Source organism: Hyla sarda, chromosome 8, assembly GCF_029499605.1.
Source record: "Hyla sarda isolate aHylSar1 chromosome 8, aHylSar1.hap1, whole genome shotgun sequence".
Taxonomy (NCBI): Eukaryota; Metazoa; Chordata; class Amphibia; order Anura; family Hylidae; genus Hyla; species Hyla sarda.
The window spans coordinates 214,184,563-214,209,621 of NC_079196.1; the positions used below are offsets into that span (position 1 = coordinate 214,184,563).

General features: G+C 42.6%; 1 protein-coding gene across 2 annotated transcripts; it reads right to left on the reverse strand.

Annotated features, from left to right (window-relative positions):
- Positions 1–2,663: 2,663 nt before the first annotated feature.
- LOC130284770 (somatostatin receptor type 5-like) lies at positions 2,664–24,191 on the reverse strand. Of its 2 annotated transcripts, none has more exons than XM_056535508.1 (2): positions 23,818–24,191; positions 2,664–4,272 (listed from the first exon to the last, which is right to left on the reverse strand). In XM_056535508.1, the coding sequence occupies exons 1-2, from the start codon at positions 23,819–23,821 to the stop codon at positions 3,248–3,250; spliced, it is 1,029 nt and encodes a 342-aa protein (XP_056391483.1). In that variant the 5' UTR covers positions 23,822–24,191; the 3' UTR covers positions 2,664–3,247. The 2 variants fall into 2 exon arrangements, with proteins under 2 accessions (XP_056391483.1, XP_056391484.1); XM_056535509.1 differs by lacking the exon at positions 23,818–24,191 and adding an exon at positions 15,605–15,726.
- Between the last annotated feature and the right edge of the window lie 868 nt (positions 24,192–25,059).

Consider the following 25,059-nt stretch of genomic DNA (forward strand, 5'->3'; position numbering starts at 1 on the left):
CTGTATTTTATGTATGATGTTTTTTTATAATGCACTTGAATAAAGTTTATTCACTATTTTTGTATTCATTTAGTATACTGGTATCTCTTTTTTGGTGTAGATAGGTTATTATAGGATCCAGTTTACGCAATTGCCTGTTAGCCAATTGTGTTTGTTCAGTGACAGCAATTTCTTTTTTGATGTTGTGTGCACTGGCTTTCTCTTGTTGTGTACTTGCAGGAGGCATGGTTAGCAGATGCACTGGTCGGTGCGCTAAATTTATCAATGTACTCCAGGTATGTGTGTGTGCTTTTTACCCTTTCTTTTGCACTATCCAGGGTCCACTTTATGTATTGACATGCTCCATATAATATATTTTGCACAACTACTGGGAAATGCACACTCTTGCGCTGCAGGTTTCGTGCATTGCGCAAAACACAAAACAAAAACAGTGCAAATAAATCCTCCCTTAGAGTAGACACAATGCCGCCTTGAGCTTTATTAGGTGGTTTTGTGATGGTGCAGTAACTGGAGGCTCAGTTCCAAAAATAATACCATAAAAATAATAATTTTCTAGAGTCAGAATCCATACATGACCCTACAAGTCTGTATGTGAAGAGAATGCGTATTGTAATAACATGTACCGCCTTTATAATATTCTCTTTACATGAGTAAATGAATGGTTGTAAAGTACATAACATGAAAGCAAAAATATTTACAGTTTTTTTCTGAACATAGAGTTGGAGTACAAAGGATGGTGGGGAAACCATCAACAAGTTGGCTGAGTGTCTCATGGGTAATTTCAGATAGCTTTATGGTTATTTTCATCATGACTTGTATTAATGCTCAAAACAATTCTGTAGAATACTTGCTGCTCAGTTACACATGAACTTGTTGTCTTAAGAACATCTAATACAGTACCTGCATCAATCTCTACAGTACCTGCATCAATCTCTACAGTACCTGCATCAATCCCTACAGTACCTGCATCAATCCCTACAGTACCTGCATCAATCTCTACAGTACCTGCATCAATCTCTACAGTACCTGCATCAATCTCTACAGTACTGCATCAATCTCTACAGTACCTGCATCAATCTCTACAGTACCTGAATCAATCCCTACAGTACCTGCATCAATCTCTACAGTACCTGCATCAATCCCTACAGTACCTGCATCAATCTCTACAGTACCTGCATCAATCTCTACAGTACTGCATCAATCTCTACAGTACCTGCATCAATCTCTACAGTACCTGCATCAATCTCTACAGTACTGCATCAATCTCTACAGTACCTGCATCAATCTCTACTGTACCTGAATCAATCCCTACAGTACCTGCATCAATCTTTACAGTACCTGCATCAATCTCTACAGTACCTGCATCAATCTCTACAGTACTGCATCAATCTCTACAGTACCTGCATCAATCTCTACAGTACCTGCATCAATCCCTACAGTACCTGCATCAATCTCTACAGTACCTGCATCAATCTCTACAGTACCTGCATCAATCCCTACAGTACCTGCATCAATCCCTACAGTACCTGCATCAAGCACTGAGTACTATATAGAGAATAGCAGGCCCATCAACAGCAGCTTGCTGATAGTTTCCCAATATTACTACATTGCTTATTGCTGTAAAATCAAAATTACAATTAAGTGAGAACACCTTAAGAGCTAATGAAAATATAATACAAAATGCTTATTTTGCACAGTTATTTTTTAAGTTATGAAAAAAAGAAAACTGTCAGTATGCCCTTTACTTTCTACTTATACACAGGGCACTAGGGGGGAGATTTATCAAAACCCGTCCAGAGTAAAAGTTGCTGAGTTGCCCATAGCAACCAATCTTCTTTTACTTTTAACAGGCCTTTTCAAAAATGAAAGAAGCGATCTGATTGGTTGCTATGGGCAACTCAGCAACTTTTCCTCTGGACAGGTTTTGATAAATCTCCCCCTATGTCCATTATATATACTTTTAGCAAGGACTACAACTATCGCAATATTTGGCATTAACTTAGTTGCCAAGATCTTCTCTTTTGAGTAGTGACAACCCTTAAATGGGCGCTGTCAGAATCAAAAACTTTTTATATGTTGTACATCTTAACATTAACCTTTCAAATATACTCATAAAAAATATGATCACCATGGCTTATAAAAAAAGACCACTAGGAGGTCCCCATACGAAACAGAACATAATCATGTCCGGCTGAGGGATCATCTTTGCCCCAGCTTAAAGGGGTACTCCGCCCCTAGCATCTTATCCCCTATCCAAAGCATAGGGGATAAGATGTCAGATCGCCACGGTCCCGCTGCTGCGGACCCCCGGGATCTCCACTGCAGCACCCCGCTATCATTACTGCACAGAGCAAACTCGCTCTGTGCGTAATGACGGGCAATACAGGGGCCGGAGCATTGTTACATCACAGCTCCGCCCCTCATGACGTCATGGCTCGCCCCTCAATACAAGTCTATGGGAGGGGGCGTGGCGGCCATCACGCCCCCTCCCATTGACTTGCATTCAGGGGGCGAACTGTGACGTCACAAAGGGGCGGAGCTGTGATGTCACAATGCTCCGGCCCCTGTATCGCCGGTCATTATGCACAGAGCGAGCGTGCTCTGTGCAGTAATGATAGCGGGGTGCCACAGCGAAGATCCTGGGGGTCCTTTGGATAGGGGATAAGATGTCTAGGGGTGGAGTACCCCTTTAAGCACAGGCAGGGGCAGAGTCCAGGAAGTGAGGGCAGGACTGACACTCCTCCTGTCCTATCAGACTGCAGCATGAAAACAGAGAGGAGGGGGTTACAGAGCAGCCTGCAGTGATTGGATAAATAGATCCAGCACAGCACAGCAGACTCAGGGAGGAAGTGAATGGTGAGTGATGGCTGGCTCAGTGCTTGCCTCAGATATGCCTCTTCCTGAGCAGTGGACATCAGAATGAGTGAGCAGCAGAACAGTGGCATTTGTGAGCCAAATACAAAAGCAAGACAAATAAAAAAGACATGTAAAAGCATCTGCATGACAGAGAAAGTAACATATAGAAGCATAATTTTTTTCTGTGATATGACAGGTACACTTTAATGCAAGATGCTCAGTTGACTGTCTTTTGAAAAATATCAATGAAACAATAAGTATTTCTTTCCATCAATAGATTCGGGCAAGGGTCTTCAAGTCATGTACATGGCAGTAAACAGATCCCTCGTGGTTTCCAACACAAATGGTAGTTCTGTGGCCTACTGCCCAATGCTAGGTGAAGATTATAATGCTAACACATGGTAGACTTATCTTCGGGTCTGTCGTTGGAATTTTTCTGAGGGTTGTCACTTTCTGGGACCTTTTTGCAACAAAAGATTCTGTTAAATGAGTATTTGAAGTTTCTTGATAGAAATCCATAAATGAAGGGATAGACACAGCTTTTCAAATAAGGTATGATGCTGATGACATAGTAGTTTCCTTCACTAAACTCCATATCAGAGTGGGTACCCGACACTATTTCCAGAAGATGAGTTGGAAACCAGAAGATAATGTATATCAGAGACAGGACCATGATCATCACCAAGTCTTCCTTGATGTCAGTCACTATAGAGTCACTGGACTGGCCTTGCTTTCGGACCCAACACTGGGTAAGAATGAGGCAGACACTGATCAACATTAATGGAGCCAAAAATGCAATGGCAAACCGGTAAGATATGAAGGTCATGCTCCAGAAGGCGGCTGGTTCGGGCCAGGAGATCAGACAATTGGAGTACTCATCCACATTGGCATAGAGAAAGAAGGGGATCCCCAGCAGAAGACTCAGTATCCATATCCCAAGGCTGGTTAATGCAGCCACCTTAAGGCTCAGCTTTTTGGAGAAAACTGGAAAGAATGTCTGCAAGAAGACGTTAATGGACATGATGGTCAAAAAATAGATACTGGAAAAAGTAGTTAAAGCCGTAAGTGTCCAGTAGAGTATACACATGAAGGTTCCCAAGGAATGCAATAGTTCGATGGCCAAACACAACAAGCATAACATGTTGATCAAGTCTCCAAGAGCCAGGCTAAAGATGAAGATGTTCATGGTCCTCCACATCTTCCTAGACCACAGAAAGATGAACAGAACTAAAGCATTACCTACAATGCCCACCAAACACACCAGCAGGAAAGGGATGAGGGCTATCGACTTGGCGACCGGAACATAGAGGTCAAGCGACGAATTGAAGAAGAAAGTAAAGTTTTCATAAATGAAGCTAGTGTTGAAAAGGTCTTCCATGTCTTCCTCCATTTTCTTTCCGAGAAATGGCCGATCTTCTAAAAAAAATAAAAAAAAAATAAAATGAAAACATTAATATGTATTATTAGTACTTGTCTCAAAGAGCAGATATCAGGAGTTTTTGCCCAATAGAGCAGATCAAGCTTGACTGCTTGTTAAGGAGCACGATTCTCAGGTAAGATCTCATGAAGACAGCCCCTAACCTAAAAGCCATATAGACTTTACAGATCAGGATTAGACAGTTTAGACCCCCATCTATAAAACAGAATTGAAAACCCTATGTAAGAATGGCTCCTGTCCTAAGAGTGCTCCATATATACATGGTACATGTATTACTATATTTTCCAGCAGGGGGTGCTGCAAGGAAAATGACCGTCTGGTCCTGGCTTCCCCTGGTAAACGAGGCCTTCTGAATCAGAATATTTAGGGATTTATGTCGGTGAAATCAAGTGCAGGAGTAGGGAACCTGTCAAAGCCAGGAGTCCCTGTTCCTTTTTTTTTTATTTTTTTTTTATAACTTGTGATTTTAATTGATTTTTCATCCATAAAGTACAAAATAATGTACAGTAATCATACGTGAGATAATAGTATATCACAGAGAACAGTGTTGACAGCATGACAATATCTCACATTTCTATATCACTTACACAAAACAAAAAGGAAATATAAATAACCTTAAAAGAACAAAACATAAGTGCCAATCTCGTACATGACAGTTCGATACACATAAAGCGACAGTCTAGAAGGACGGTCATTTCCGATGCTATATACCGACATTCAACCTCCTCTCCATATAACAAATAGTAAGGGGGCAAATTATTAACCTCGATGACAGTATCTATAATGGGACCGTGTTATGGGGGCCATGAAGTCACACGTCCCAATGGGATACAAATTGGTATTCTTTATCTAGTATAGAAGCCACTTTATATTCGTGCCAGCAATTAAAATTAACTCCTAATTTAATGTCCGAGAGGGAAGGTACATACTTTGTTCCCCACCGTTTGAGTATATGATGACGGGCTACTATGAGAACATGGGATATTACAGTTTTGTGGAAGTGCGAATACACATTTATGTCAATGTTAAGTAGCGCTAGGGCCACATCTGGTATTACCGGGAATCCACACAACTGCAAGATCAATTTGCCTAACCTTCTCCAGAATTCAAGGAGACGCGGGCAGCTCCACCAAATATGAATGAGATTACCATGACCCGGGCATCTCCAGCAGGTATCTGAGGAAGAGGTAAACTTTGATAGGCGAGATGGTTCTAGGTACCTCCCTGTTCCTGTACACAAAAAGTGAATGTTTTAGACCGACCGAGATAAGTGATGATCCTGTATGCATGGCTGCTTGCTCACAATCACTGGGCCGGGTACACTAAGCGATGAGGCATACATTGTATTCTTTACCACTCCCTGATTGTACAGGGCAGGGACTCCTGCATTTAACAGGAGTCCCTGTTACTGTATATAATTTCCTTGTCTGATGTCTTATGTTCCTATGTCTTATGTCAGTAGCATAATGTGTCATAGAATGTATGTACAAAGTACACATGCTTCTCTACACTACACAATGAAGCATACACTGTATGCCTCCCCGCTCAGTTAACATTGTCTAGTCCAGGTGCTCTGTGGCCGACTGAAAGTAAGCACCAATGCTTTACGCATAGCCACTTATACTTAGTACATTTGCTAGGCTGGTGCTCCGCACCCTGCTGAGTAAGTGAATGCAGTTGTCTGGTTGAAAACACTGAGGTTGTATACATACAGTGTATGCCTCACTGCTCAGTGTACAAGAGTGGGGACTCCTGACTTTTGATAGTAGTCCCTGCTCCTGTATGAATCTGAATCAGCATTTGACTCCAACAACTGATTCAAGTGAATCCACAAATTTTGGGAGGAACACTTCTCTATTGCTCAAAATTCTTGGTCAGGGGTTAGCTTTGTAGCTCCCGGAACTGGGCTCCTTATATCAAAACCTACTACGGATCATTTTTGTGTGGGCACATAATGATCCTATGGATGTCTTAGTGTATAGGGGTCTGTCTCAGCTAGAACATGACAAGGCTTTGCGGTCATAATAGCCATGGAGGCCATACTCCAGGATGTGAAATAAAAAGGGACAGATTGAGATAAGCTTTACCTGCAGGTCTCAGTGACACACTAGATACACAGGGCCGAGGGGGTGAAACAGATCAGAACAATGGCATTCCTGATAAACCTCCCGGCACTATTGAGCGGTTTGTGTTTCAGCTTGTTCTAAACTGTTTGATCAATAGCAATGGAAAGAATACTGCACACAACGCAAGAAGACTGCAAACATTCCCACAACACACGGAACTAAGGAACAATGCTGGCAACAAAAACATCCAACAAGTCAATGGGTACAGTGGGATTTCTAGGTCAAGGAAACTAAACACTTGCCCAACTCAGCCATCCATTGTAAATTTTGTTGCGCCTTTTCATTTACGCACATTCCTTTCCTTGGCAGCAGTATGTGTGTTTTCAGTCGGGTTTTGCAGTGGTCAGGAATTTATGAAAATGCGACTTTTTAATAAGGCGCAGAATTTGGCGCAAACCCTTTAAATAGGTGCAAATCACCTTTGTGAAGTCTCAGAAAACACACATTACAAGAATTAGTTGAAATTGCTAATTAATATAAGCAGATCACCTTGTTATTTAAGTATATATATATATATATATATATTTCCTATAAAAAAAAATAACTAAAAAAAATTATTAAACATTTTTTTTTTTGGAAAAGTGGTTAGGATGGACATGTTTAAAACTCTGGATATTTGGTACAATTAAGTTTAACACACAATGAATCACCTCTGAAAGAGCTTCCTGTAACACTCACCTGTAAGAAGGGAAAATTCACACACAATTTTCATTTTTGAAATTGCACCAAATTTATAGCCCGACTTGCGCCTTTTTGTAAATTTGTTGCATTGAGTTAAAAAGCCACCCATGAAAAAAGGTGTAAAAAAACATATACTACAGCCATTATTCGTAAATAACACCCAATGTTTTTAATAGGTGAGTGCCAACGACTATTTCCACTTTTTTCTCTATTGTTGGTCACTTTTTGCTTATGTCATTGTGCACCCCTATATTTACCTGGATTCCTTTTCCAACCCAAGTAGCTATTTTTTGGGCTATTATCTTGAGTGTACTCTAGCGGTGGTGTCACCCTGTCTCTCCTCTTGCATTTTCGTCAAACGTAATTTTTCACGTTAAAAAGTTCAAAAAAATTCCCCTTAAAATATCAAATTTCAAATCACAAACTGCCACCAAACTGTATGGGGGGGGGGGGGGGGGGGGTTGTGAGGGGCTCAACATAGCCCAATGAAGTCTACAATAGTGAAGAGAAAAAAAAACATAAAAAATGTCTTCAAATAAAATTTTTGAATTAAAAAGATTTAAACAATTTCTCTTAAAATCTTGCTAGACTTTCAATTTTCAGATTGCAAACTGTCACCAAACCATAAAGTGGAGCTCAATACAGCCTAATAAAAAGGCTGCAATAGAGAAGTAATAGAATTAAAAAATGGCAATAAATTTAATTTAAAATAGGGCCTTCTAAAAAAAAATCTTGTTAGAATTTCAAATTTCTGATTACAAACTGCCGCCAATCCATACAGTGTGACTCAACACAACCTAAATAAGGGCTGCAATTAATAAGTAAAAGAATTAGAAAATATCATCAAATCTAATTTTTGTATTTGAAAAAAAGGTTAAAAAAATTCACCTTAAACTCTTGTTCAAATTTCAAATTACAAACTGCCACCAAACCCTACCGTCGGGCTCCAGGTAGCATAATGAGGGCTGCCATAGCAAAGTAACAAATTCAAAAATGTAATCAAATTACATTTTTTTAGTTTACAAAATTAGCAATTCCTCTTAAAATCTTAGAAATTTCAAATTATAAACTGCAACCAAATCATAGAGTGGGGGGCTTAATACATTATAGTGAGGTCTGCAATAGTAAAGTAACAAAAATCTCATCAAATTCAATGTTTGAATTTAAAAAAGTACAAACAATTTCCCTTAAAATCTTGTTAGAATTTCAAATTTCAAATTATAAACTGCCACCAAATCGTATAGTGGGGGCTCAACACTAGTGTTGAGCGGCATAGGCCATATTCGAATTCGCGAATATTCGCGAATATATGGACGAATATTCGTCATATATTCGCGAATATTCGCATATTCGTTATATTCTCGTTTTATTTTCGCATATGCGAACATTCGCGTATGCGAAAATTAACATATGTGAAAATTAACATACACAAAATTAGCATACGCGAAAATGCGCATATGCGCAAATTAGCATGTGCTGATTTTCGCATATGCGAATTTACGCGCGCCAGTCTCACACAGTAGTATTAGAGCCTAATCTTTACACCACACAAGCTGGAAGCAGAGAGGGATGATCACTGTGATGTGTACTGTGAAGAAAAAAAAAAAAAAAAACGAATATTCGTAATTACGAATATATAGCGCTATATTCGCGAAATTCGCGAATTCGCGAATATGCGATATTCGCGAATAATATTCGAATTGCGAATATTCGCGAGCAACACTACTCAACACATTCTAGTGAGGTCTGCAATAGTAAAGTAACAAAAATCTCATCAAATTAATGTTTGAATTAAAAAAATTACGAACAATTACCCTTAAAATTTTGTTAGAATTTCAAATTTCAAATTATAAACTGCCACCAAATCGTATAGTGGGGGCTCAACACAGCATAGTAAGTTCCAAAATTCAAAAATTTCAATTTCATTTTTTGATTTAAATAAAGTACAAACTTTCACTAAACCGTTCACTGTAAAGTTTTTTTTACAGGCTTTTCTTTTTTTTAATGTCTTTCTTTGTTCCCCCCCCCCCCCCCCCCACTTCCTCCCCCCCACAGACATAATATCTGCAGGCTACCAGACAATGCCAGAGGAATCCTATGGATCTGTATAATAAGCCGCTGTTTGTACTGTCTGTGGGGAGGATTGCTTTTACTCTCTCGGATTTCATTTATCTAGAGTCACTTTCTGCCGAGTTAAGAGAATAAAAATATCAAGAAGAATCAAATGTATTCATATAAATATATCCTGGAGAGGGACAGAACTATTCATTTAATGGCACCCTGCCTGGAATCCCCATGTTATAGCAATCTCAAATGTGTAAGAATTAGGAGAATTGTATAAAACGTATAATTTTACTTTTTGGAAACTTTTTCAAAAAGTTGCAGTCGACTGCCGAATAGATTTTTGAACGCCCCATTCATCAGTTATAAGGGCTATTGTCTGGGCCATTCAATGACAGGCACATATTTTGCCGTGATATAAGACATACACATTCTACAATTACCAGCTATCCCTCAAAGGGTTAAAGGGGCTCTACATTTTTTAAGGAAATGAGGTTTCATGTCTAATACTTCATGCTGAGATGTGGAACAATATCTACTAGGATTGTTCTGATACCATTTTTTTAAGACAGAGTATGAGTACCGATACTTTTTTTCAGCTATTCATTTTTTTAAAGGGGTACTCCGGGCAAAAACATTTTATCCCCTATCCAAAGGATTGGGGATAAGATGTCTGATCGCGGGGGGCCTGCTGCTGGGACCACCCGGCGATCTCCCTGCAGCACCCGCATCCTATGCGGGAGCTGCGTCTCCAGTTTCGAAAAAAAACGCCGGGTTTCCGGGACTGGGGACGTGATGTCACGCCCCCTCCATTCATATCTATGGAAGGGGGCGTGATGGCCATCATTGCCCCCTCCCATAGACATGAATGGAGGGGGCGTGGCGTGATGTCACGTCCCCAGTCCAGGAAACCCAGAGGTTTCCAAAACTGGAGACGCAGCTCCTGCATAGGATGCGGGTGCTGCATGGAGATGGGGGGGTCCCAGCAGTGGGCCCCCCACGATCAGACATCTTATCCCCAATCCTTTGGATAGGGGATAAGATGTTTTTGGCCGGAATACCCCATTAATGTTATTTGACAGCGGAGGTGTTTTTTGACTTTGTGAAGCCTTAGTTGAAAGTCAAACATGATGGGGGAGATTTATCAAAACCTGTCCAGATGAAAAGTTGCCCAGTTGCCCATAGCAACCAATCAGATCGCTGCTTTCATTTTTAACAAGGCCTCTGCACAATGAAAGAAGCGATGTAATTGGTTGCTATGAGCAACTGGGTAACTTTTCCTTTGCACAGGTTTTGGTAAATCTCCCCCGATGTCTTTACTGACACTCATAATGTTAGGTAGGGAATTGCACCCCCAAGACCCCCCCCCCCCACACACACACACACACACTTAGTTGAAGCCACAGCAAGTAGGTAGGGAATCCCCCTATTAGGTAGAATCCTCCAGTAGGTAGGAAATCTATTAGGTAGAAGTCCCTTAAATGGTAGTTAGGGAATACACCTCTAATCCTTCTATATTAAGTAGAATCCTCCCCCCCCCCCCCCCAGTAGGTAGGCAGGTAGGTAGGTAGTGAATCCTACCCTTTTAGTAAAAAAAAAAAAAAAACAAGCAGAAAATAGGTAGATAGGGAATCCCTTTTAGGTAGTTAGATAATCAGGTAGGTAGGGAATCTCCTATTAGGTAGATGTTCCCAATTAAGTAGTTTCCCCAATAAGTCTCCTTCATAAGAAAACATTTGAAATTCGACACACCTTCCCTCCACATTTGCACTAAATCCCCTATGAGGACAGGACAACCCCTTTCTATATGATTTTTCTTGACATCATAAGGGGATTCCCTCTAATATCTGGTGTGGAAAGCTGATAATAAAGAATGGCGCTGGCTCTGGTGGGTCTAGCCAGTATGGGTGGGATATTATACTATATTTCCGGTATAGTGTGTTATATGTGTAGTTGCCGTCTTTTCTCCTAATAACTGATCACTAGGGGGTATGCTGTAGCCAAACCACCAGAGAGGAGATGAACTTCATTCTACAAAACCCACCCAAATTGTAACGTGTGGCATTATGTTACCGTCTGGCGCACAAAACTGCTCACCTGGCGTTCATGCTGCATTTAGCTATGGGCGGAAAAAAAAGCAAAATCAGGGAGATTATTGGTCCGTTTTATGGAAAGTGAGTATGGGAAGGAGGATTTGGAGACTAGAGATGGTGATGAAGACTCAGGGTTGGGAAACCACCACCCCAATGGTTCCAACCAGTGAGAACATGTTACCAAACCACAGAGTGATGATACTGATGACTCCTACATTCACCCCCCCCCCCCCCTTTTAGACTGTGTTTACATGGGGCGTTAAATTAGAGGTACCACCACTATTCACCGTGCAAGTTTACCACTATTTTCCAAAATCTCTGTAAAAATGTAGTCATTTTTGTGTAAAGATGGTAAACCCGGTGCCAAAGATTTGCTGTGCAAACCACGCCCACTTTGGCCTCTGGCGCAGTCGACCCAAATGGCATTTGCGCCGAGGGAAAGTTGCTTAATAAATGTAGCAAATTCTCCGTACGCATGTTAACAGGCGCCCGTGCTTCAGTAAATGTCCATAATGTTTCTAACATTCCAAGTGGGTGTTTGCCGACTATATTACGGCATCGGGCACTTTAAGAAATCTGACATCATGACATCACGGCCACGCCCCTCAATGCAAGTCTATAGCAGGGGACGGGACATCCAAGACGCCCTCTCACATAGACTTGCATTAAAGGGGTACTCCAGTGGAAAACTTTTTTTTAATCAACGGGTGCCAGAAAGGTAAACACATTTGTAAATTACTTCTATTAAAAAATCTTAATCCTTCCAGTACTTATTAGCTGCTGAAAACTATAGAGGAAATTCTTTTCTTTTTGGAACACAGAGCTCTCTGCTGACATCATGAGCACAGTGCTCTCTGCTGACATCTCTGTCCAAAATCCCCATAGCAAACATATGCTACTCTGGACAGTTCCTAAAATGGACAGTGATGTCAGCAGAGAGCTCTGTGTTCAAAAAAGAAAAGAATCTCCTATGTAGTATTCAGCAGCTAATAAGTACTGGAAGGATTAAGATTTTTTTTAACAGAAGTAATTTACAAATCTTTCTGGCACCAGTTGATTTAAAAAAAAAAAAAAAAGTTTTCCACCGGAGTACCCCTTTAAGGGGCGTCACCGTGACATCACGACACCCGCCGCCAGCATCCAGCGTTCTAAACGAATGCCGGGTGCAGCACAGAGATCTTTGGATAGGGGATAAGATGCCTAGGGCGGAGTACCCCTTTAAGTATACATTCATCTCCAAGACCTTCTGAAGAAACGTATGCAGAGAAGCATGTTGGTAAATTGCTTAAGAGACGCAAAAAACTCCTCGTGTGTCTTAAGAGATCATCGGGACATCTTCTCGGATGTGTTCCCATTAACGTTCAGGTCTATGACAGTGGTCTCAAAACTGTGGACCTCCAGCTGTTGCAGAACTATGACTCCCAGTGTGCCCGGACAGGAGTTGGCTGTCCGGGTATGATGGCAATTGTAGTTTTGCAACAGCTGGAGGTCCACAGTTTGGAGACCACTGGTCTAGGAGAAACCTCGTCTAGTAGATATCACACGTTTCGCTATATATTTGAAATAACGAATATTCACTTTTTTCCGCATGTGCGCATATTCGCATATTCCTTCTTTTCACTTGTGGGCCAATTAGAATGATGCAAATACACTTGTCAGAGGTTATCAACATCATCCCTAGCAACCAATAGGAAAGTTGCCCGCCCCCTCACTGTTCTCTTCCTCTAATCCGCGAATACGCCAATATAACAAATACGCAAAATTTGCGAATATAGGACGAATATTCGTCTATATATTCGCAAAATATCGCAACTTCGAATATGGCTAATGTCTTCAAACTGTGGACCTCGAGCTGTTGCAAAACTACAACTCCCAGCATGCCCGGACAGTTTTGGGACCGCTGGAGGTCCACAGTTTGGAGACCACTGGTCTAGGAGAAACCTAATTTAGAAAATGTTACATAGATCTGATAATTTCTCAGAGACGCCAAGACATCTTTTCAGGCGTGTGTGTTTCCATTAACATTTAGGTCTATGACAGTGGTCTCCAAACTGTGGACCTCCAGCTGATGCAAAACTACAACTACCGGCATGTCTTCTCTAGGAGAAACATAATCAAGAACAGTGTTTCCCAACCAGAGCGCCTCCAGCTGTTGCAAAACTACAACTCCCGGCATGTCTTGTCTAGGAGAAACATAATCTAGAGCAGTGTTTCCCAACCAGGGTGCCTCCAGCTGTTGCAAAACTACAACTCCCGGCATGTCTTGTCTAGGAGAAACATAATCTAGACCAGTGTTTCCCAACTAGGTCGCCTCCAGCTGTTGCAAAACTACAACTCCTGGCATGTCTTGTCTGGGAGAAACATAATCTAGAACAGTGTTTCCCAATCAGGGTGCCTCCAGCTGTTGCAAAACTACAACTCCCGGCATGTCTTGTCTAGGAGAAACATAATCTAGAACAGTGTTTCCCAACCAGAGTGCCTCCAGCTGTTGCAAAACTACAATTCCCGGCATGTCTTGTCTAGGAGAAACATAATCTAGAAGTGTTTCCCAACCAGGGTGCCTCCAGCTGTTGCAAAACTACAACTCCCGGCATGTCTTGTCTAGGAGAAACATAATCTAGAACAGTGTTTCCCAATCAGGGTGCCTCCAGCTGTTGCAAAACTACAACACCCGGCATGTCTTGTCTAGGAGAAACATAATCTATACCAGTGTTTCCCAACTAGGTCGCCTCCAGCTGTTGCAAAACTGCAACTCCCGGCATGTCTTGTCTAGGAGAAACATAATTTAGAACAGTGTTTCCCAACCAAGGCGCCTCCAGCTGTTGCAAAACTACAAATCCCGGCATGTCTTGTCTAGGAGAAACATAATCTTGAACAGTGTTTCCCAACCAAGGCGCCTCCTGCTGTTGCAAAACTACAATTCCCGGCATGTCTTGTCTAGGAGAAACATAATCTAGAGCAGTGTTTCCCAACTAGGTCGCCTCCAGCTGGTGCAAAACTACAACTCCCGGCATGTCTTGTCTAGGAGAAACATAATCTAGAACAGTGTTTCCCAACCAGAGTGCCTCCAGCTGTTGCAAAACTACAACTCCCGGCATGTCTTGTCTAGGAGAAACATAATCTAGAACAGTGTTTCCCAACCAGAGTGCCTCCAGCTGTTGCAAAACTACAACTCCCGGCATGTCTTGTCTAGGAGAAACATAATCTAGAACAGTGTTTCCCAACCAGGGTGCCTCCAGCTGTTGCAAAACTACAACTCCCGGCATGTCTTGTCTAGGAGAAACATAATTTAGAACAGTGTTTCCCAACCAAGGCACCTCCAGCTGTTGCAAAACTACAAATCCTGGCATGTCTTGTCTAGGAGAAACATAATCTAGAACAGTGTTTCCCAACCAGAGTGCCTCCAGCTGGTGCAAAACTACAACTCCCGACATGTCTTGTCTAGGAGAAACATAATCTAGAACAGTGTTTCCCAACCAGAGTGCCTCCAGCTGTTGCAAAACTACAATTCCCGGCATGTCTTGTGTAGGAGAAACATAATCTAGAAGTGTTTCCCATCCAGGGTGCCTCCAGCTGTTGCAAAACTACAATTCCCGGCATGTCTTGTCTAGGAGAAACATAATCTAGAGCAGTGTTTCCCAACTAGGTCGCCTCCAGCTGTTGCAAAACTACAACTCCCGGCATGTCTTGTCTAGGAGAAACATAATCTAGTACAGTGTTTCCCAACCAAGGAGCCTCCAGCTGTTGCAAAACTACAATTCCCGGCATGTCTTGTCTAGGAGAAACATAATCTAGAGCAGTGTTTCCCAACTAGGTCGCCTCCAGCTGTTGCAAAACTACAAATCCCGGGATGTCTTGTCTAGGAGAAACATAACAACCAGGGCACCCCCAGCTGTTGCAAAACTACAATTCCCGGCATGTCTTGTCTAGGAGAAACATAATTTAGAACAGTGTTTCCCAACCAGGGTGCCTCCAGCTGTGGCCAAACTACAACTCCCAGCATGCCTGGACAGCCAGCGGCTGTCCAGGCATGCTGGGAGTTGTAGTTTAGCCACAGCTGGAGGCACCCGGGTTGGGAAACACTGATCTAAAAGATGTTTCACATCTAAGATAACTTCTCAAACAACACATAGCATGTACCGTATACCAAAAATAATCCTTACAATGTGTTAATAATAATATTAATAATAATAATAATATTCATAATAATAATAATATTCATAATAATAATAATAATAATAATAATAATATTAATAATAATAATAATAATAATAATAATAATGGACTATGAGAAGGTCATCAATCTAAGTGAATAAGTAGTTGAACGACAGGTGAGGACATGGACTTACATGACCCAATGGTCCCTCTGGGTGTCCCGGTATCAGGCTCTGCAGTCAGTACTGGGGCGCAGTAATGGTTTTTTGGCTTTGGACTCTGCTGACTCTGCCCCCTCAGTGCTCAGGGATTTTTCTTGCCTCCATTCATATTTGGGAATGACTCCTTGTAACACACATCCCATCCTAATAGCAGCGGGAGCCCCTCCTCAGCTAGAAGTGCTGGGGAGGTTGGGAGGGGGTCCGGGGGAATGGAGACTTTTTTTTTTTTTCCTCTATTGGTGGGAAGTTTTAGCAGCAGCCCCCACTCCTGTGCTAGCAGAACGATTAACCCTAGCAGATCTGCTGTACTGTATCTGAAGCTGCTGAGATACCGTCATATGGTCTTCAAGGCTGGATGAACTCTTAGGCTGGGTTCACACGGAGTAAATCAAGAGTAATTCACAGCGAAAAAATTTACGGGCGAAAAAAAAGGAATTTTATTTTCGCGCAAAATTCACGGGCAATTCGCATGGGATTTGTGCGGAATTGTGCGCGGAAATGGGGGAGAAAGAAGTGAAGGGTTTTTCAGCCATTTCCACACGAATTCCGTGCAAATTGAGCGCAAATTGTGCACGAATTCTGCGCGAAAACGATGTCGGGCGGAATTTTTTTTTTACCATTGACTTCTATTGATTTCTGCTCGCGGATTCTGCTTGAAGAATGAACATGTTCTTTCTTCAAGCGGAACGGAATTCAGCGTCGGAATTCCGCTAGCAGAATTTCCGCAGTGTGAACAGGACAGCGGAAAAAACATTAAGGTCAATGGGCAGAGGAGATGGGCATTAATATGAAGCGGAGAATTCAAGAGGAATTACGCTAGTGAACGTACCCTAAGGCTGGGTTCACACTACGGAATCTCTGGGCAGAATTTCTAAAACCGAACGGACTGCATTGCCGTCCCAATAGGGTGCATTGACATCTATGGGGACGGCAATGCAGTTCGCGTGGTCCTAGTGCCGCCGGCTCGATATCCGGCGGAAATTCTGACCAGAAATTCCACAGTGTGAACCCAGCCTTAGGCTAGGTTCCACACTACGGAATTTCCGCCTGCAATTCCGCTTTGAAATTGCAGGCAGAAATTCCGCTTGCTAAAATGTACTGTATAGCGAACGGGTTTTCCGTTCACAAATTCACACTTCGGAATTTGTGAGGCGGAATTTTTGAACGGAAAATCCGCTTGAAAAGTTCCGCCTGAAGAATGGCGTTGCTCAATACTCGCGGAACACATTGCGGTCTATTGGAGACTGCAGTGTCCCCGCTGGCCGCACTCGGAATCTCCGGGCAGAAATTTTATAGTCTATGGGATTTTTACATTATCCGTTTTAACCCGTTATAGCCCGTTATTAATAACGGACGTTATTTTGTGACGGGAGAACGCATGCACTATTTCTCCTGTTACTATCTACCGTCACAAAATAACGTCCATTATTAGTAATGGGCTATAATGGGTTAAAATGGGTAATGTAAAAATCCCATAGACTATAATGGGATTTTCTAACGGCCGTTGAACAGACGATTTTCAGGGTTTTCATAACGGAACATCAAGATGCCTGATCGCGGGCGTCCCGCCACTGGGGACCTCCATGATCTTGCACCCCGTTACAATCAGTCTATGGAGCGTGTTCGCTCTGGGTCTGATTACTGTCGATCACGGGGCTGGAGCATTGTGACGTCACGCTCCGCCCCCTCAATGCAAGCCTATGGGAGGGGGCGTGACATCTGTCACACTCCGCCCCCTCAATGCAAGCCTATGGGAGGGGGTGTGACAGCTGTCACACTCCGCCCCCTCAATGCAAACCTATGGGAGGGGGCGTGACATCTGTCACACTCCGCCCCCTCAATGCAAGCCTATGGGAGGGGGCGTGACAGCTGTCACACTCCGCCCCCTCAATGCAAGCCTATGGGAGGGGGTGTGACAGCTGTCACACTCCGCCCCCTCAATGCAAACCTATGGGAGGGGGCGTGACATCTGTCACACTCCGCCCCCTCAATGCAAGCCTATGGGAGGGGGCGTGGCAGCTGTCACACTCCGCCCCCTCAATGCAAACCTATGGGAGGGGGCGTGACATCTGTCACACTCCGCCCCCTCAATGCAAGCCTATGGGAGGGGGCGTGACAGCTGTCACACTCCGCCCCCTCAATGCAAGCCTATGGGAGGGGGCGTGACATCTGTCACACTCCGCCCCCTCAATGCAAACCTGTGGGAGGGGGCGTGACAGCTGTCACATTCCGCCCCCTCAATGCAAACCTATGGGAGGGGGCGTGGCATCTGTCACACTCCGCCCCCTCAATGCAAGCCTATGGGAGGGGGCGTGACAGCTGTCACACTCCGCCCCCTCAATGCAAGCCTATGGGAGGGGGCGTGACAGCTGTCACACTCTGCCCCCTCAATGCAAGCCTATGGAAGAGGGCGTGACAGCTGTCACGCCCCCTCCCATAGGCTTGCATTGAGGGGGCGGAGCGTGATGTCACACGGGGGCGGGACCGTGATGTCACAATGCTCCGGCCCCGTGATCGACAGTAATCAGACCCGGATCGAACACGCTCCGGAGACTGATTTAACGGGGTGCGGCGTGCAAGTTCATGGGGGTCCCCAGCGGCGGGACCCCCGCGATCAGGCATCTAATCCCCGCTGGCTCAACTTCAATATTAATTGTCGTGGGCCACGCGAGCACTAAGTTGGCGCAGCACTCACATGACCCGCAGCAATAAATATTCATAATGAGCCCGCGGGTCCGCCTCTGGCGCACAATTTACTAAGGATGGAAGAAGATCTTCGGAGGGACAGATTGCTGTACTCCAGTGGAAAGAGTTTTTTTTTTTTTTCCATTAACTGGTTCCAGAAAGTTATACAGGTTTGTAAATTACTTCTATTTAAAAATCCTAACCCTTCCAATACTTATCAGCTGCAGTATGCTACAGAGGAAGTTGTGTAGTTCTTTCCAGTCTGACCACAGTGCTCTCTGCTGACACTTCTGTCCATGTCAAGAACTGTCCAGAACAGGAGAGGTTTGCTATGGGGATTTGATCCTGCTCTGGACAGTTCCTGACATGGACAGAGGTGTCAGCAGAGAGCACGGTGGTCAGACTGGAAAGAACTACACAACTTCAGCAGCTGATAAGTACTGGAAGGATAAAGATTTTTAAATAGAAGTAATTTACAAATCTGTATAACTTTCTGGCACAAGTTGATTTAGAAAAAAAAAATGTTTTCCACTGGAGTACCCCTTTAACCTATTAACCCCTCATCGTTCTCCTGGTCACCCGCACTATAACCCAGTGTATTAGGTTTAGGGTGGGTGAACAGATTTAAATTCAGCAAAATCTGTCCGGGAGATTTCTGATGACGTGAACGGCAATGTGCATTGTAGTTTTTACCCAACTTTTCCAGATGTTGACCTTGTGACCAGTCACTTGGTGACAGTGGCCGGGTAAACAGATGCCATAAACAGATGCCGCCCTTCACATGTACCTGTGACCCGGGCCTGTGCCATCCTTTATGGGCCTAATTGATGTCTATTGCCTTTCTTACCGCCTCCTACTGATGTTTTTCCAAGATGTAAGAAGTTCACAGGGAGAAATTCCCCATTACTTGACATTCCTTAGAAGCATTTCCTATATCTGCTTTATATAATTTTGTGATTTTGCTTTGGATGATCTACACCTGGCCTCAGGAATGTTGCACGCTTCACTAAAATAACAAGTCGGAGTGAAGTAGAGAAGACAAAACATGGGTTCTGCAACAAAGTCTGAGCTTTTTTTTTTGGAATGAGCTGAATAGTGCCACCTATAGGTCCACAATAGTAATACAACGTGTTTTGCTTTTTTTTTTTTTTTTATTATTATCAGTATCAGTATTATTATTATTAGTAGTAGTAGTAGTAGTATTACTATTAATAGTATTATTATCATTATTACTATTATTATCATCATTATTATTAGTATTATTATTATCATTATTACTATTATTATCATCATTATTATTAGTATTATTATTATTAGTAGTAGTAGTATTACTATTAATAGTATTATTATCATTACTATTATCATCATTATTATTAGTATTATTATTATTAGTAGTAGTAGTAGTATTAATAGTATTATTATTATCATTATTATTAGTATCATTATTATCATTATTATTAGTATTATCATTATTATTAGTAGTAGTATTAATAGTATTATTATTATCATTATTATTAGTATTATTATAAGTAGTAGTAGTATTACTATTAATAGTATTATTATCATTACTATTAGTATTATTATTATCATCATTATTGTTAGTATTATTATTAGTATTATTATTATCATAATTATTATTAGTATAATTACTATTATTATTATTATTAGTAGTAGTATTATTAATAGTATTATTATCATTATTATTATTAGTAGTATTATTATTATTATTAGTAGTAGTAGTAGTAGTATTGTTAATAGTATTATTATTATTATCATTATTATTATTAGTATTATTATTAATAGTATTATTATTAGTAGTAGTAGTAGTAGTAGTATTGTTAATAGTATTATTATTATTATCATTATTATTATTAGTATTATTATTAATAGTATTATTATTAGTAGTAGTAGTAGTATTAGTAGTAGTAGTAGTAGTATTAATAGTATTATTATAATTATTATTAGTATTATTATTATTATCATTATTATTATTAGTATTATTATTAATAGTATTATTATTAGTAGTAGTAGTAGTAGTATTAGTAGTAGTAGTATTAATAGTATTATTATAATTATTATTAGTATTATTATTATCATCATTATTATTAGTATTATTATTAAAAAGCAATCCATCAATAATGCCCGTTGGTCCACATCTCCATGGGTCCAGATTAGGGACTATGATATCGGATTAACATATCTAACTATTTATAGCATCTCATATGAAAGGTGACATGATAATGTCCATCTAATGCAGTGTTTTCCAAACAGTGTGTCTCCAGCAATTGCAAAACTACAACTCCCAGCATGCCCGTACAGCCAAAGGCGGTCCGGGCATGCTGGGAGTTGTAGTTTTGCAACAGCTGAAGGCACCCTGGTTGGGAAACACATGGCTGATCCTTCATGAAGCCGTGATGCTGTGTAAAGCTATTTTTATGAGCATACTCCAGTAGATTGGCCTTTTTCTCATCCTCCTCCACTGTTGCACTTTGATCCGGCTTTGCTGGAAGTAGCTGGAGGCACACTGGTTGGGAAATACTATTCTATTGGGACATACTGTATATACAGAAGAAGACTGTGTATAGAAAAATTATAATAATAACATTATTATTATCATTATTATTATTATTAACATTATTATTATTATTAACATTATTATTAATAGCATTATTATTGTTGTTGATGTTGTTTTTATTATTATAATAATTATTATTTTTTTTACTATTATTATTACTATATTTTTATATAGCGCCCTTGGTTCCAGGGTGTTGTACATTTAATAGGGGTTAAAATACACAAGACAAAGGCAGGTACAGTAAACCAGACACAGAGCCGGCTGACATAGAGAAAAGGGGAGGGAAGAAAAAGTTGAGAGGGCGACTGGTCATGTATGGAAAGTTAGGGAAGTGACCATTCCCAGTACAGTGACAGTAGGTTATTTTAGGTCATAGTATCTTTTTCGAAGAGATGGGTCTTGATGGTGGACGAGAGCCGGATGAGTAGGGGTAGTGAGTTCCAGTGTATAGAGGGAGCACGGGAGGAGTCTTGGAGATGGTTGTGTGAAGTGCAGACATAAGAGAACACAGTCTTGAGAGGATCGGAGATTACGTGAGCGGCGGTATAGAAAGATCAGGTCAGAGATGTACGGATGGGACAGCTTGTGGAGGACCTTGTGTGTCATGGTGAACAGTTTAAATGGAATTTGTTGGACAATGGTTAGACAGTGAAGGGACTGGCAGAGGAAGGAGGTAGAGGAGGAGTAAGGGAGAGGTTTAATAGGCGAGCAGCAGATGTTAGGATTCGGCAGGCTGGATGTGGATCCTCTGTGTCAGCGAGGGATTAGCGTGGACCGTGTCGGTGGACCGGTTCTAGGTTGCTACTGGTATTCACCAGAGCCCGCCGCAAAGCGGGATGGTTTTGCTGCGGCGGTAGCAACCAGGTCGTATCCACCGGCAACGGCTCAACCTCGCTGACTGCTGAGAAGGCGTGGGACAGAAGGACTAGGCAGAGGCAAGGTCAGACGTAGCAGAAGGTCGGGGCAGGCGGCAAGGTTCGTAGTCAATAGCAATAGCAAGAGGTCAGGAACACTGGTAAGGCAAACACTATAAACGCTTTCTCTGGCACAAGGCAACAAGATCCGGCAAGGAAGTGAGGGGGAAGTGAGGTTAAATAGACAGGGAGCAGGTGGAGGCTAATTAGACTGATTGGGCCAGGCACCAATCATTGGTGCACTGGCCCTTTAAATCTCAGAGAGTTGGCGCGCGCGCGCCCTAAGGAGCGGAGCCACGCGCGCCAGGACATGACAGCCGGGGACCGGGACTGGTGAGTGACTTGGGATGCGATTCGCAAGCGGGCGCGTCCCGCTAAGCAAATCGCATCCCCACCGGCAGAGTCAGTGCAGCGCTCCCGGTCAGCGGGTCTGACCGGGGCGCTGCAGAGAGAGGAACACCGCGAGCGCTCCGGGGAGGAGCAGGGACCCGGAGCGCTCGGCGTAACAGCAGAATTAAAGGGGTATTCCAGGATTAATTTTTTTTGACTATGCTACAGGGGCTGTAAAGTCCGTGAAGTTCATCATATAGTGTCCATACCTGTGTGTGACAGTGGTCTCGCAAATTCTTCTGAGATTTTTGCCCCAATATTTATTTTTAACAGTCTACAAAATTACTTAGATCTCAGGTTTTTCAAGGTTGCAGTGCGACCAAGACATTACATCACTAGTCAGGTGATGACAGGGAGCCTGTCCTGCTTCAATGGGTGGAGCGACCGCTGGGAGGGAGATCATTCTGCACCCTGGTTAGAAAAAACTGGTCTATTGCATAGACGGCAACTCATTTGTGTTTCAATGGGTGGGGTGGCTGATATGTGGGAGGGAGGAAAGTGACCTCACACTTACTAACAAGGAACTATGGGATTAGTGGTTGAAGAAGGAAACTCCAACAGGAAATAGCCAGTTTACCATAAGATGGCCATAGCATTATGGTAATCTCACAACATAAACATTTAGCCCAAGACAAGCGCAGATCCTTCCTAAGTATGTCCATTACTCTCCAAGTAGAGTTTGAGAAATCAGGAGAAGAATGAAGATTTAGCTGACAGACAACCTGGGATTTTGGATAATGTAGAGAAGACATCTGGATCAGTGAGGTAGAATTGAGATTTATAAACAGATTTGTAAGAGCCGGGAAACGTGCAAGAAAAAGTGGAAACGTGTCACACTAAAAAAAAGTGCGCAAAGGATGCGGTCTATCGCTAAGCCCATCTCCAACAGAAGAGAGGCCCCCAACAAACCTACCCTTCACCTCCGGGCCAAAAGGCACCTGCAGGGATCCAGGTTCGATGCCCCTTTTCGCCGAAGCTACTAAGCGGCCACAAATGCCCCGGCTTCAACCTTGGCGTTAACCAAGGTATCTGGCAATGAGCAGTATACTGATGGCATCTCAACCGAAGCCAAGATGCCCGGGGGATGCAGGGAGGTGAGGAACCTGATGGCCACACACACCTCCCCTAGACCGCCAGGAGGGACACCCAGAAGGGCTGACAAATTCTGTGTACAAACAAACACGTAAAAGTGGCACAGTGACAATAAAAAAATAATAAATAAATAAGTGGATGATTTGAGATTTATAAAGGAACACTCGATGCACAACTCCAAATACACGACCTGAGGGGATGGGGCAGAACATAAGGATTAAAGCTCAAGGGTGGGTACTGTATCTTCTTGTGGAGACCACCAGATAGCATAAGGAGCCTTACAGGCTTTGCAATGCATCCTGGGAAATTTGGTATGCAAATTAGCTTTTGTCAAGGATTCAGAGTGCACAAAAGATAATCCCTATATCATGTTCTGCCCAATACCTGCACTAGACATATTGCAAATAAATGAGTGTTTTTCCTGTTCTATCCCTTTTAGTGCTTCTAGAACTGTGCATGAGGTCTTTAGGGGTCCAGCAATGGGTACAAGATGGAGGCTAATAGACGCAATAATTGCCCTGACTATTTACCCATCTGAGTATCAGAACTGGCTCTTCCACCATCTCTGATACGAGGCTGAAGCGGATGGTCACGTCCTCATAGAGAGTAATTAATGAGGACAAGGCTGCAGCTGCATGAAGGATATCAATACATTTGCTGCGTCATCATTCTCCCACATTCCTCTCCAAGGATGAGTTCCTGTTCTGGAAAAGTTCCCAGGATATTCCTTCTCCTCTGCTGGTCTCCTGAGCTCCATCATCTCACCCACATCCAGCCTGTGCCAGGAATAATGGCTCCGAGGGCAAAGGGCCGGACCTTATGTCCACCATTCCCAATGTGGGATCCTGGAGACTCGTGCAAGCACCTTAGAGCAAGTGTGGGAATGTCGGAGGAGTCTAGAGCGAGACCGAGAGAAGAATTGGCTCCTTTCCCAGGCCTTGTGTTAGGTCATGAGTGATCATGTGCAGGCATATGCCTTATAGCTTCTTCTCCTTTCCATGTAAACTCATACTGAAGGGTCTGATGACTTTATAAACATAGGAATTTGGGGAAGGAGAGAAGGATAATAAAGTCTGACATATGAATGTGTGGTAGAGGGTGTGAGATGCAGGACAGATGGAATTACCCTAGGGGCAGCTGGCATTAACCCCTTGTATTCGTGACGCCAGGGCAGGGTTTATCCTCAATACCAACCGAAGGTATACCGCTGGATCCTGGGCTAGGCACGGGGGCAATAATGACTCCGACGCCAAGTTAGGGACAACGACAGCTTTACTGAGTGACAGATGGAAGTCTATACAGTTCAGCCAGGCCCATGGAGGTGACCAGTGACTTCAGAGACCTTAGGGGCTTGGTGGGACTTGCATTAGATTTGAACAATTTTAGTGCAGGCCACTCTGACTTGACAATAGATGACTGTGACTGACTTGACTTGACTTGAGACTGACTAAGCTGTGACTGTAGCTTACTTGTAGACTTGAAGGCTTGTGGCTGCAGGACGGACTTGATGCCTCCTATGGACTCCAGACACACTCTAGGACTTGAAGCTAATAAAGAAAAAACAGCTGGAGGCACCTGACCCCCCCAAAAAACTAAAGCAATCAATGGAATATGTTGAGAGCGATAGCAAAAAATCACAGTGGTTCAAAAAAATTGTATATAACTGAGCAAAACGGTGGTGCAAAGGAATCCAAGAGGCAAATAATACAGTAGCAAAAAGAAAAAGTCCGGCAACTCACCGTAACCGACACTCAGTGTTGAACAGCTGCCAT